The 12,025-nt window shown below is 34.1% G+C and overlaps 2 protein-coding genes across 2 annotated transcripts; one reads left to right on the top strand and one right to left on the bottom strand.

The window, feature by feature from the left end:
* Window positions 1-4,209: 4,209 nt before the first annotated feature.
* Window positions 4,210-5,136, bottom strand: LOTGIDRAFT_198738 (hypothetical protein; the record flags this gene model as incomplete). The annotated part of the gene is made up of 1 exon (XM_009046755.1): window positions 4,210-5,136. A coding segment is annotated over exon 1 (666 nt), but the record flags the coding sequence as incomplete, so codon positions are not given.
* Window positions 5,137-5,916: 780 nt separating this feature from the next.
* On the top strand, window positions 5,917-11,865 carry LOTGIDRAFT_237410 (hypothetical protein). Its single transcript, XM_009046754.1, has 8 exons — window positions 5,917-6,083; window positions 8,462-8,524; window positions 8,832-9,011; window positions 9,374-9,532; window positions 9,749-9,921; window positions 10,185-10,236; window positions 10,721-10,882; window positions 11,355-11,865. The coding sequence occupies exons 1-8, from the start codon at window positions 5,970-5,972 to the stop codon at window positions 11,448-11,450; spliced, it is 999 nt and encodes a 332-aa protein (XP_009045002.1). The 5' UTR covers window positions 5,917-5,969; the 3' UTR covers window positions 11,451-11,865.
* The last annotated feature ends 160 nt before the right edge of the window (window positions 11,866-12,025 follow it).

The raw sequence follows: 12,025 nt of genomic DNA, 5'->3' as shown, positions 1-12,025 counted from the left end.
TATGACAACTCTGCAGCATCTCATCCATCAGATTTGTAGATAAAATTGGGAATTATAAAGTCTAAATGATTGCAACCTTATAGAATTTTTAAATTCTTGCTCTAACTAACCCTCTATTTTTGTATATATATTACCTGATTTTGAAGTATATGAAGCTCATATTGTAATTGATTGAAATGATCTAATGATATGCCTTGTGTTTTCCTAAAAGGATGGATTCTAATGAAATCTATCTAATATATATATATTATATTCCAGTCTCTAGGATTATATAAGAAAGAACTAGAAGATGATCCAATAGTTAATGCCCATTTAGTTACTCTGTATGATAATTTACTAGAACAAAATCTCTGTCGTATTATAGAACCTTTCTCTAAAGTACAGGTAAGTAAATAAGGGATAATTTAATCAGATCAATTTATTTTCATACAAAGCATTGTCGAAAGATATTTACATCAATCATTATTCAAAATGTAATCCATAACTTAAGGAAAATACAGCAGTGGACCTTCCTCAGGTATCTGAAATGGAGATTAATTGATGTTTATAATATATATGCTAGCACATATATGTTGGAATTATGCCTTTACTGAACAACTGACAGTAGCCATTATAAGTTCACGAAAGTTTTAATATATATTTATTTATTTTTATTTATTTTGTTTATAGGTTAACCATGTAGCCAGTTTAATCAAATTACCAGAGGTAAGAAGAAATTTATTATATGAGTTATTTTCAAAGTATTATGTCCCCTCTTAGATATCACCTGAGACACATAGCAGACATGCTTACTTAAAATCAATATTTTGGTCATCATTTGAAAATTTCAAAGATTTAGAAATGTTTTGAGGCAAGTTCTAAATGAAGATCCAGAATAATTCACTCTAGTTTTGGCAATGAATGCAATGCAGATTATTATTTGTAACAATATTCTTTGAACTTTGCAGGTTGTAGTAGAGAAGAAATTATCTCAGATGATTTTAGACAAGAAATTCAGTGGTTAGTTTGCTAATATCTAATCTAATATTATAAATTATAAATACTTTAATCTGTGAACAAATTATGTGAGCTATTTTGCATTCCAAAATCAGCTTCGCCTTCAGTGATAAATACTAGTATTCATGGTGATATCCGAAGTAAAATCGCATGATTTTGAAGTAACTGTAAAAATTCAATTCTGTAAACACAATAGCAGGTGAGGTCAATTTTGTTTCTGTTATATTACAGGTATATTAGACCAAGGAGCTGGTGTATTAGTTATATTTGATGAAACACCAATAGATAAAACATATGAAAGCACCCTGGACACCATACAGAATATGGGAAAAGTTGTGGATGCTCTGTACAATAAGGCTAAAAAACTCAGTTAAATCATTGTTTCATCTGTTGTAGACCACTTGTAATTCAATCTCATGTTTGTAATATATTTATCTTCAATTTGATGTGTTGTTTTTTTCTTTGGAAATCTTTTCTAGAAAACCAGGTATGATTGGGTAAAGATTATCACAATAGAGTTCTGTGGACATTTTACGGCTTTTCCCTTCTGACGCAAAAAGAAGCTTTACCAGCTTTTAAATGTTGGAATTGGTTTTAGCAAAACCTAATATTTCAATTGATTATAATAGATTTGTGTCGCAGTCAAAATGTAAACACTTCATTGTATAAGGCAAACTTATATTGTGTCAGAGTTGCTTGATTGGTGATTCACATTCATTGAATCAACCAAATGTTCAATTTAACTAGTTGGCTGAAAATATCGTAAGTTTAGACAGCATTCAAAATTTTTGAATGTGACGAATCTATTTCCCTGTCGTTCGATTGAGGCAAGAATTGGAACAGAGAGAACCTGTTCAGAACTCTCCTATCAACACCCTAAAATAACCTTGACTGCTTGTATTTATGTTTTGATTCATAGTGATCTAGGATGCTGATAAAAATATGGATCTGTTCTCTTGTTTACAACAGCGCAGTTTCATAACTCTAAAGAACATCACATTCAAGTATCTTTGCTAGTCAAATCTTCCTCATTTTCTTTCTCACCTGACTCTCTTCGGACAATAAATACAAAACAGTTGAAATAAATCTGTTTAATAATACACAAAATCATTTTTGAGGTGAAATAATTCTCTTCGAAAGAATTCATTACCCGCATTGCTATTTACAAATATTTAACTTTTTTTTGAAGATATTTCACAGAAAATACACTCAAAATTTTACTGGAAAACAATTATTAAATATCTCAAAATATCAACATTCAAAAATCAACAGTCATAATCTGAACACATCTTAACAATATAATCTTAATCAGTCTGAAATATCATTAGCAATCTCATCAGTTAGTTTAAAACAGTAGCATGCATTGTCTATTTGATCAACCAATAATACCAAAAGTTACTCTCTAGGTATTCGTTGCAAATGAACCTTAAATGACTATTTATGGTAATCAGGGACTATATTTAATGAAACTTCACAGTTTTCTGTTTACTTTTTGGAAACTTATTGGCTTACAATGAAGCCTTGTCATTGAAACATATATAAGAGATAATCTAAATGTATTTAAAATGTTATTAAACTGAACCTGGCTGAGCTTTGCAAACCCCACACCCCTTTCAAATTTCTTATTGTACAAAGTAATCGAATTGTCTCTTGAAAATTCTTAGGGCCATACTCTGCCTCTCACCTCATAATTCATTAAACAACCTCTGGCACCATACTTATCTAAATGGCAACATGTGAGTCAAAGTTTGCCAAATCCAAATCTTATCCAAATTTCAATATGAAATCTAGAGAAAGATTTCGATTGGATATTAGTAACAGCTTTTTATTACCATTCAACAGCTTTCCAACAGTAATTATTCAAATTTTTCTGGCCAGTCCAAATTCTACATTTCTAGTGGACTGGTATTGTTCAGTCTAAATAAGAAATGGAAATAGAAATTTCCAAGACTGTCACTGTGAGATTCTTGCGATGAGATCTAATAACTTCTTTGTATATATTGTAACAATTTAGAATTCCATTGACATTTTACAATTAGAAAAATAATCTTATTCCTTCTAGCACTACCATCACTTAAATGCAGAAATTGGGTTTGTTCAAACCTAATATTTCTATTGAATATTTGCTTCTTAACCAGATAATCTTAAAAACCAAAGACGTCTGGGCCAAGCATCATGTAACTTCAGAATTTCTGTACAATATATGAAATTTTGCATTTCCAATGAACCAAAATAATTCATATATTTTACATTAGAGAAGCTAATAACAAGCTTTACAAGGTCATAGTAATTTATGCCTTTACACCCTCTTTCATGTAAGACTGGGTTGAAAGACTGTACCGACACACTTCAGTTTAAACATCTCCATATTTAAATCTGCCCACTAAATCATGATCACATGGTCAGCCATGAAACAAAAAATTGCCCCAAATATTGAATTTTATTTAATTAAACAAAGATGATAAGAAACTTGCTATGAAAGCATACCATTACCAGATAAGGATCGTAAAAAATGACAGAGAAAACTGTCCAAACCCAAGTTTTTGTTCCATGGCTTTTAGATAAATCATGCTTTCCATAGGTTAATATTGTTTTCTATTTGAAGGTTTTCTTCACTGTTAACTCCTTAATAAACAGAAAATCCTTCAAAGCTCTGGGCATGGGCAGAATCTCAATTTTGTCCAATAAATTGTGCCCTGCTCTCTTTCTAATACAACGTCGACACAACTGCTGTAGATTCACAACTGATTGCATGCTATTTCTGAGTAATATGATCATGTCATCTTGTTCATTGGGACGTGAGGGAGTATAGTTGGTGTAGAAATTGTCACGAGCCGCGTAATCAACGTAACCAAGGGACGCCAACAGCCGACAGATTTCGTAATGTCCCTTTTCTGCTGCAAGTTGAAATATAGATTTATATATACCATTGGGAAAGTATTTGGCAGGTACGTCAATATCACAGTTAGAAACTATCATTAGTCGAATAATTTCAAGTTTATTTGTAACCACAGCATCATATGCAGCCGTCTCGCCTTGATGATTATAAATATCATGGCGACTTCCAGCAGCTAACAGCAGATCTGCAACAGCACTGTAGTTTCTCTTAATAGCAATATGTAGAGCAGTGTCGCCAGTCTTAAATTCACGTCGATTTAAATCACAACTTACTTCGATCAATCTGGCAATAGCCTCTTTATGGTTGTAACAGACGGCTTCCATTAATGGAGTCCTGCCCCAATAATTCTGAACGTCAATCAAACTACCTGCCGAGAGTAAGATGTCTATAATGTCTACACAACCATTTCTAGCGGCATAATGTAATGCCATATCACTATTACGATCTGTTATGTTAAGATCAGAATTTGCTCGAAGTAATCGGAGTACTGCGTCGGTTTTGTTGTTACGGACAGCTTTCATGAGGGGAGTTTTAGATGTGATGTCTTTTGAGTTAACGTTCACCCCTCTTCTTATCAACACGTCTAGAATTTGACAATAACCATCATCAGCAGCATAATGGCACGGAGAGTTGCCAAATGTATCTTTCGCATCTAGTTTAGCCCCCGCAGCAATTAGCAACAACATACAAGCTATCTTATGTCTCAAGACAGAGAAATGTAATGCTGTCCTTCTCAAAGTGGTAGTGGTTCTATTAACATCACATTTGGACTCTATAAGGTACTGTAGCATGTAGGTGTACCCTCTGTAAGAAGCTAAATGGATCGGACACAAATCAGAATGGTTCTTTTTCCTCACTTCCACAAATTTAGCATTCAAATCAAGCTTATGTTGGGTGACTAAACGTTTCAATAATTGTAATTCATTATTCAAAACGGCATCATAGAACTCGATCCCTGCCATTTGGGCTCGTAACAACATCTCCACGCAACCGTCAGTCGACGTAATTTTTCGGGGTAAAATAAAACTGAGGCTACTACCAAAATGTCTGTCCTTCACCTCCGCTGGATTACCAAACACTTCTCCTAAAAACAGAATCTATTTTTTACATTTTGTCTTCATTATTTAGGCATCATGGCTGCTCTGATAGGGAATTTTATAAAAACAATCCCAAGTGTCTTTGTAATGACGCATACACGATGCTGAGGCATAAATTATTATAAGATTTATATTCATTTCCTGTCATGGAAGCAATGGACAAAAGGGCGGGAAACTCTAGCAGACGTGTAAAGATCGATACTGTAGCCGTGGTTATCAGGCAGGCCATTCTTGCAGCCGCCAACGATGTGGAATACTACAGTATCTAAATACCTAACATCGTAAAGCATCTCTTTTCAAGAATCGAAAAAAAAGCTGTAGAAATGGAAAGCACATTTTATCAGTTTGGTGATATTTTATTTGACCTCTAACATTACCAACAAGGACACAAGCGACAGTTCTTTGATTGTATGCCAACTCTTGGCTAATATTAATACACTAGCTAAGCTACTCAGCTTTATTCGGCTTATAACACGGTCGGCTAGTGTCGGAATCTAAACTTGTCAAACTTCAATGAATTGGTGCTGGGTTCAGATTTTGTACTCAGAAAATTTGAAGAATAAAAGATCCAGAGAACTCATTTCTGACAATTAATTTTGAGGTGCCAAAAACGTATCAAAATCGATATCTTTGTATTTTTTTTACTAAAGTAAAAAAGTAAAGTCTCTGCTGAACTGAAGAAGGTTTTGCTGGAGCTTGGTGGACCCCACTCTAACGACGGGGCTTAGAAGGCTTTCAAAACAGATTTTGAAAGTGTTAGTTTTAGTTCAAGGTGTTTTCTTTGGTTAGTTCTTTATTGAAATATGCCCCATTCCATAACAGCCCGTTTGAAGATTAATTAATTGTGGTCTGGAAAACAAGAGTTTAAATGTCCGGAAATTTTCGCAAATGTCCGGAACTAATCAGTGTCACGCCCACTTCATATATAACTTGACCTACTAACACAACTCAACTTACTTGAGCCGCCGGCTTTTAAAATGGAGAGAGTGACATTAAATGGAACTGATTTGAATGTGTCTAGAGTATGTTTAGGATGCTGGCAGTTCAACAATGATAAAACAACCATCAACTGGGAGAGTCAGTCAATGCAGGTTAGTATAGAGACATTTATTTGTCGACGTTGATGTTGAAGATTTGTAAACGTGACAGTCAATAATTATAGGGTGTCTATAATTAACAGCCTTGCCGATACTTTGAAATTGACCTCAGAATGTATAATTCTATGAATAATAATGTATTAACCAGGGGGGCAGGTAGAAAAATTTCTGACCAACTGACTTGACGTGGGCAAAAATGAGAAGTGTCTGTCAGATGCAAGGCCGTAGGTTTGGGTGCTGCCAGAGCCAGAGGCCCCCATTCCCACTCCCAGAGGCAAAAGCCATTCCAGATGGCCTGAGATGAATTTGAGCATTTAGAGGGCTTAATTTTTACTTCAAAATAAGACTTTTCACCTGCCTGAGAAGCAGCCCTGCGCCAGGAATGACAATTTTGAGTTGCCAAAAACGCATTAAAACCTATATATATATATATATTTTTCCATACAAAGACACTGTAAATTAATCAATCTCTGCTGAACTGAAGAAGGTTTTGCTGGGGCTTAATTCTAACTTGCTGGGGCCAAGCCCCAACGGACCCCACCCTAACGACTGGGCAGTTCTATCTATGCATTTTCACACATTGTAGTTATTTCAACAAAGTATAATATCATTCATGGGATAAACAAATATAGCATGAATATACCATTCTTGTTAAGGCTGATATTGACAGAGTGTAACTGATTATAGATTAGAAACAAGTTCAGTGTGTCTACGACCTGTTATCTAACTATGTTTTATCTATAAAATATGAAATGATAATCACCATACCAATGTCTCTAAACAATCTGGACATTTGAACCTGAATGATATTCATGATTTTTATACGCCCACATGAAATAGGGGCCGTATATTGCCGTCACCCATATCCGTCGGTCGGTCCGTCCGTCCGTCCACAATTGCTCGTAAATACTCTACAAGACACAATTCTTGACTGATTTCGATGAAACTTGGTATGGTTGTTTGTAATCACCTAAGGATGAACCCTATTGAAAATCAGACGAATTGAAAAATATTTACTATGAGTTATTGCCCTTGTTCTTGAAACGCTTGTAAACACTCTAGAAGGTGCAATTCATGACGGATTTTGATGAAACTTGGTGTGAGTGTTTGTAATCACCCAAGGATAAACTCTATCGAAAATGAGAAAAATTGAAAAATATTTAGTATGAGTTATTGCCCTTGTTCTTGAAAACGCGTTCAATTTTTAGTTTGTAAACACTCTAGAAGGCACAATTCTTGGTGGATTTTGACTGAAACTTGTCATGAGTGTTGGTTATCACCTATGGATAAACCGTATTGAAAAACAGAAAAATTGAAAAATATTTAGTATGAGTTATTGCCCTTGTTCTTGAAAACACGTTCAAATTTTAGCTTGTAAACACTCTAGAAGGGACAATTCTTGATGGATTTTAACGAAATTGGCTTGAGTGTTGGTTATCACTCAAGGATGAACTCTATTGAAAATCAGAAGAATCTAAAAATATTGAGTACGAGTTATTGCCCTTATTCTTGAAAACGCGTTCAATTTTTAGCTTGTAAACACTCTAGAAGGCACAATTCTTGACGGATTTTAACGAAAATTGGCTTGAGTGTTTGTTATCACCCAAGGGCAAAGCCTATTGAAAATCAGAAAAATTAAAAAATATTTAGTATGAGTTATTGCCCTTGATCTTAAAAACTCTAGAAGGCATGATTCTTGCCGATTTTTGACAAAACTTGGTTTTATTATTCATTACCACGCTGAAGATTGAATATTTGTCTTCTAAAGTTTTCAAAAGCTAAAAATTGAACACGTTTTCAAGAACTAGGGAAATAACTCATTCTCAATATTATTCAATATCGCCCTAAAGAGTTCAAAAGAAGTGTATGACTGAAGGTTGAATATTTCATACTGGTGATTGTTACTGTACTGCTAAATATTTATGTTCAAAATCAAAGCTGCCAGTGGGCGTATATTACCTTGCCTGGCAAGCTATCTTTTCTTATTTATACGCCCACATTATAATGTTGTCAGCCAACTATATTTTGCGAACAAGATTTTTTTTCTGATTTTAGTTAAACGTTCTATTTAGCAATATTTTCAAGTTATATTCGTCATATGACTCCAATAGGCCTACATTGTGTATAGTGGTTTTAACAGGTCACGGTTTTCAGAATACCTTGTACTTTCATATCCTGTAAAGAGTCAATGAAAATGATAATATTCTCTTATGAGAAGCATTTTGAGCTTTCAAATACATTGCCAACACAAATACAGATCTATTATAGCGCGCGATGAAGATTAAGAGCAAATACACCATGATACTGTTTAATATAATCCTTCCTATTAATGTGAATAATGATAGATACCAGTATATATGTTTATTTGACAGCAATCCAAGGCTATTGTTGATAGATGTTTTGAAGTAGGAATCAATTTTTTTGATACAGCACAGGTATGTATAGAATCTGTTAATTGCTCATTATATACAAAAATCAACTATCATACCAGTACTTTTCATTAGGTCCATAAGTCTAGACCTGATGAAGTCAGAAATCCTGAATGATTGTTGGAAAGTCACAAATCCTGGATAATAATAATAATAATAATATTTTTATTACAAAAAGGTAAAATATTAGGCTATAAATTACCAATGAGCTCAAGATAAGATCCTTAGTACCCACTAATAAAACTGTCATGTATGATTCTAATGTTTGGAGGTCACAAGAAGACAATAGCTTATAAATTTTGCCTTATTTCAGGGCTATGCTGGGTCTGAAGAAGTACTAGGGGAATGTTTACAGGGCCGAAGAAAGGATGCTATAGTTGCTACTAAATATGGGTTTGGTAAGGGTACGGAACCATATACTGCAGAAGATATAGATAAAACTGTTACCACCGCTTTAACCAAACTACAGACAGACTATATTGATCTCCTACAGGTGAGAGCATTACTTCAGAACATCAGCTGCATTGTCTGTCTTATTCTACTACAAATGTCAGAAAAACATCTGTTTTCTGTCTTGTTCAGTAGGTTCCTAGGCTTTAAGTGCAATAAGTGTTGTAAAATTAACTTCAAAGTTCAACAAACTGTCCTAAAATTGACTTTATATCTAAAATATATGAAAAGTTGAGATGAGAAAGCCTGTAACAGATGAAGAGATAGCTATGTAAGAGTATAACTCAATACAAAGTTGTTAAATGAACACTCCTGGTCTTCAGTCTGAAAATATAAAAAAACTTATTTTTCCTATCTGAGCAGCATTGTATATCTGGATTTGAGAACAAAATGTTGATTTTTCAGATCCATTTTCCATGTTTTATAAAAGATGCGGCAGAAACAATAACAGAGTTAAAAAGACAGGTATCACTTGGTAGAATAAGATATTATGGTGTATCAAACTTTGGCCCTAAAAATCTACACACATATTTAGATGCTGGGCTGGCCCCTGTTTCTAACCAGGTAAACCAACTTTAGATTTTTTGAGGAGACAATATCAATGGATATGATGTCAGTAGGCTAAGATTTGATATGAATATTGGCCTCCATGTCTGGCCTCTATTTTTGTTGTTAACTTGGAAATGTCTGATGAGGAGGGCTTTGATAAACCCAAAATATATAAACATTGGTCCCTTATACTGATATATAATTGAATACCTTGTGATATTATGTTTGTAGATGGGATACAATCTATTATGGAGATCAGTAGAGTTTGATGTCCAGCCAATCTGTAAGGATAAGGGTATTGGTATTCTAGCATATTCTCCGCTTCAACAAGGTTTACTGTCTGGTAGATATGAGAAGCTTGAAGACCTTCCAGAAGGCAGGAGACGAGGAAAACTATTTGCTTCGTAAGTTATAAAATTAATTCTCTGCTGAAGGCACATTACAAGTATAACCAAGTTTAAAAACTTTGGTGTTAGATTTGGGTTACTTGTGCTCAAAACCACCAGAAAAGGTGTCTGCACATTGGGGCAAATTAAGAGTCAGCTGAGACACCCATTGAAAAAAAAAAGGTTAAGAGGTGATTGACATGATGCCATTTGTTGGTCAAACTCTCCTGATTTTCTCCCACCAGTAGCATTTGTAGTAAAAAGTCTTCTTTGAATTTCAGACAAGGATTGGCTCGACATGGACAAGATGGCTGTGAGGCTGAAGTCTTTGAGGTAAGATCTAGGATTTACTCACAAATAAAAGTGAACAAGAGTAAGTGTGTTTGGATGACTTGGATTGGAATTTTGGTATGGCTTGCTGTTCTCAAATTGTAATGATTTCTAGTTAACACTCATATGACACAATATTTGGACCAATGAGGTCTTTGGGTCTGACCCTTGCTATTTTGAGAATGAAACATGAGACAACATGGCGACAAGTAATTTCCAATTAAAATCGATTTTATGTTTTAAAATAAAGTCAATTAAATTTATAAATTATATCCTTCTTATCTGAACTTGTGTGACAGATGCAATGGCGGCAAATGACTTATGGGGAGACAACAGTCGTTTAGTGTGAAATTCAAAATGTGGCATATCTGTGGAAGCGTATAGGCACAATTCTCCCATTGTGCTTCTAAGAGGGTTTTCTCCTAGAAATATTTTTGAAAAATAGAATTGATTTGAAAATATGGCATTGAATTTTCTCTTTTCACAGGCTGTAAGAAATATAAAATCTATCTGTAAACGAGAGAATTTAGATATGGCTAAAGCCTCATTAGCCTGGGTACTACAACAAGAGGCTGTACCGGTAGCTATTGTTGGTGCTAGAACTCCTGAACAAGTCACTGAAAACAGTCAAATTATCAAACTCACTCATGTAAGTATTCAATTTGGTTATTAAAACATTCATTATACACGTTCAAGTTTTCTCATTCATCTCTGTAGCACAATCAGAGCATTGGAAACTTTACATGATGGTGGTTTTGGGATCTTATCTCAGTCAGCTTGTGAAAGTATAGTGATGTGGAATAAGTCATCTTTCCTCAATATTCCCTTTTGACCTATCTGTAAATTGGTACAGGGATATATCAATGTCAAGAGGATCAGCTTGTAGACGGGATCATTGTTAACCTAAGTTTTCATAAAGAAACCTTTCAAAAGACTAAGTTTAACACTTTTTTTGCAGATGTTATTTCAACTAATATTGTGTGCATTTAAACTAAACTCAATTTAAAACCCAATTTTAGCAAGATACTTCAAGCTCCAGTTAGTCATGGCTGACAAATACCATCATATAATCATCATCTGACTGAGCTAGTTTTAGACAATTAAAATTTCTATATTTGTAGGCTGTGGTGAAAGAACTATCTGATGCAACAGAGAAAGTAAAACAAAAAGTTGGCCGATCTTTAGACCAGTGGGTTCATCCAGATAGATGTGAATAAAGAATTTATCTAGCAATTTTTATATGGATTTAAATTATTAAGAATCATTCTTTAATGGAGATGGTTGAGAGTTGACACTGGACCTAAGATTGGAAACACTATTTCTTCCTCTCCTCTCAATGAGAATTCAAACTTTTAACATGCAGTAGTTGATAATCTATTTGCAATGAAGACATTCATCAGATCAATTTGAAAAGATGAGAAATTTCATCTGAAAATCTGAATTGTAGTGGCTGTAACATAAACATATAAAAAAGTGCTCAATATTGAAATCCACTTTGTTAATTTCTAAGTATTAATACAAGCCAAATTTTCAAGCCTGCCAGGAAACTTTTCTCACCATTATACATATGACAAGTGCCTATTTACTTCTTTGTCTTGAAGATACATCTTTTTGATTAAAATGTTGATTTTTATGTTTCTAGATTTCTTTCCTTTTTTTGTTAATCACTTCTTCTACTCCTGTTCAGTCAGTTTTAAAGGGACAGATGCAGCATTTTGGGGGGGTTGATTTGAGTCTTGAATATATGTAAATTGTCTTCTGAAGTACTAGAAATGTACGAAAATCACATAAT

Source organism: Lottia gigantea (assembly GCF_000327385.1).
Source record: "Lottia gigantea unplaced genomic scaffold LOTGIsca_106, whole genome shotgun sequence".
In the NCBI taxonomy this organism is placed as follows: Eukaryota; Metazoa; Mollusca; class Gastropoda; family Lottiidae; genus Lottia; species Lottia gigantea.
This window is presented reverse-complemented; position numbering and strand designations above follow the sequence as displayed.

Excerpts from the sequence above, each read along its gene's own strand:
- LOTGIDRAFT_237410 (XM_009046754.1), top strand. The coding sequence starts at position 5,970 with ATGGAGAGAGTGACATTAAATGGAACTGATTTGAATGTGTCTAGAGTA. Across the intron at positions 9,922-10,184 it reads CGAGGAAAACTATTTGCTTC|ACAAGGATTGGCTCGACATG; the intron begins GTAAGTTATAAA and ends TTTGAATTTCAG. Across the intron at positions 10,237-10,720 it reads GTGAGGCTGAAGTCTTTGAG|GCTGTAAGAAATATAAAATC; the intron begins GTAAGATCTAGG and ends CTCTTTTCACAG.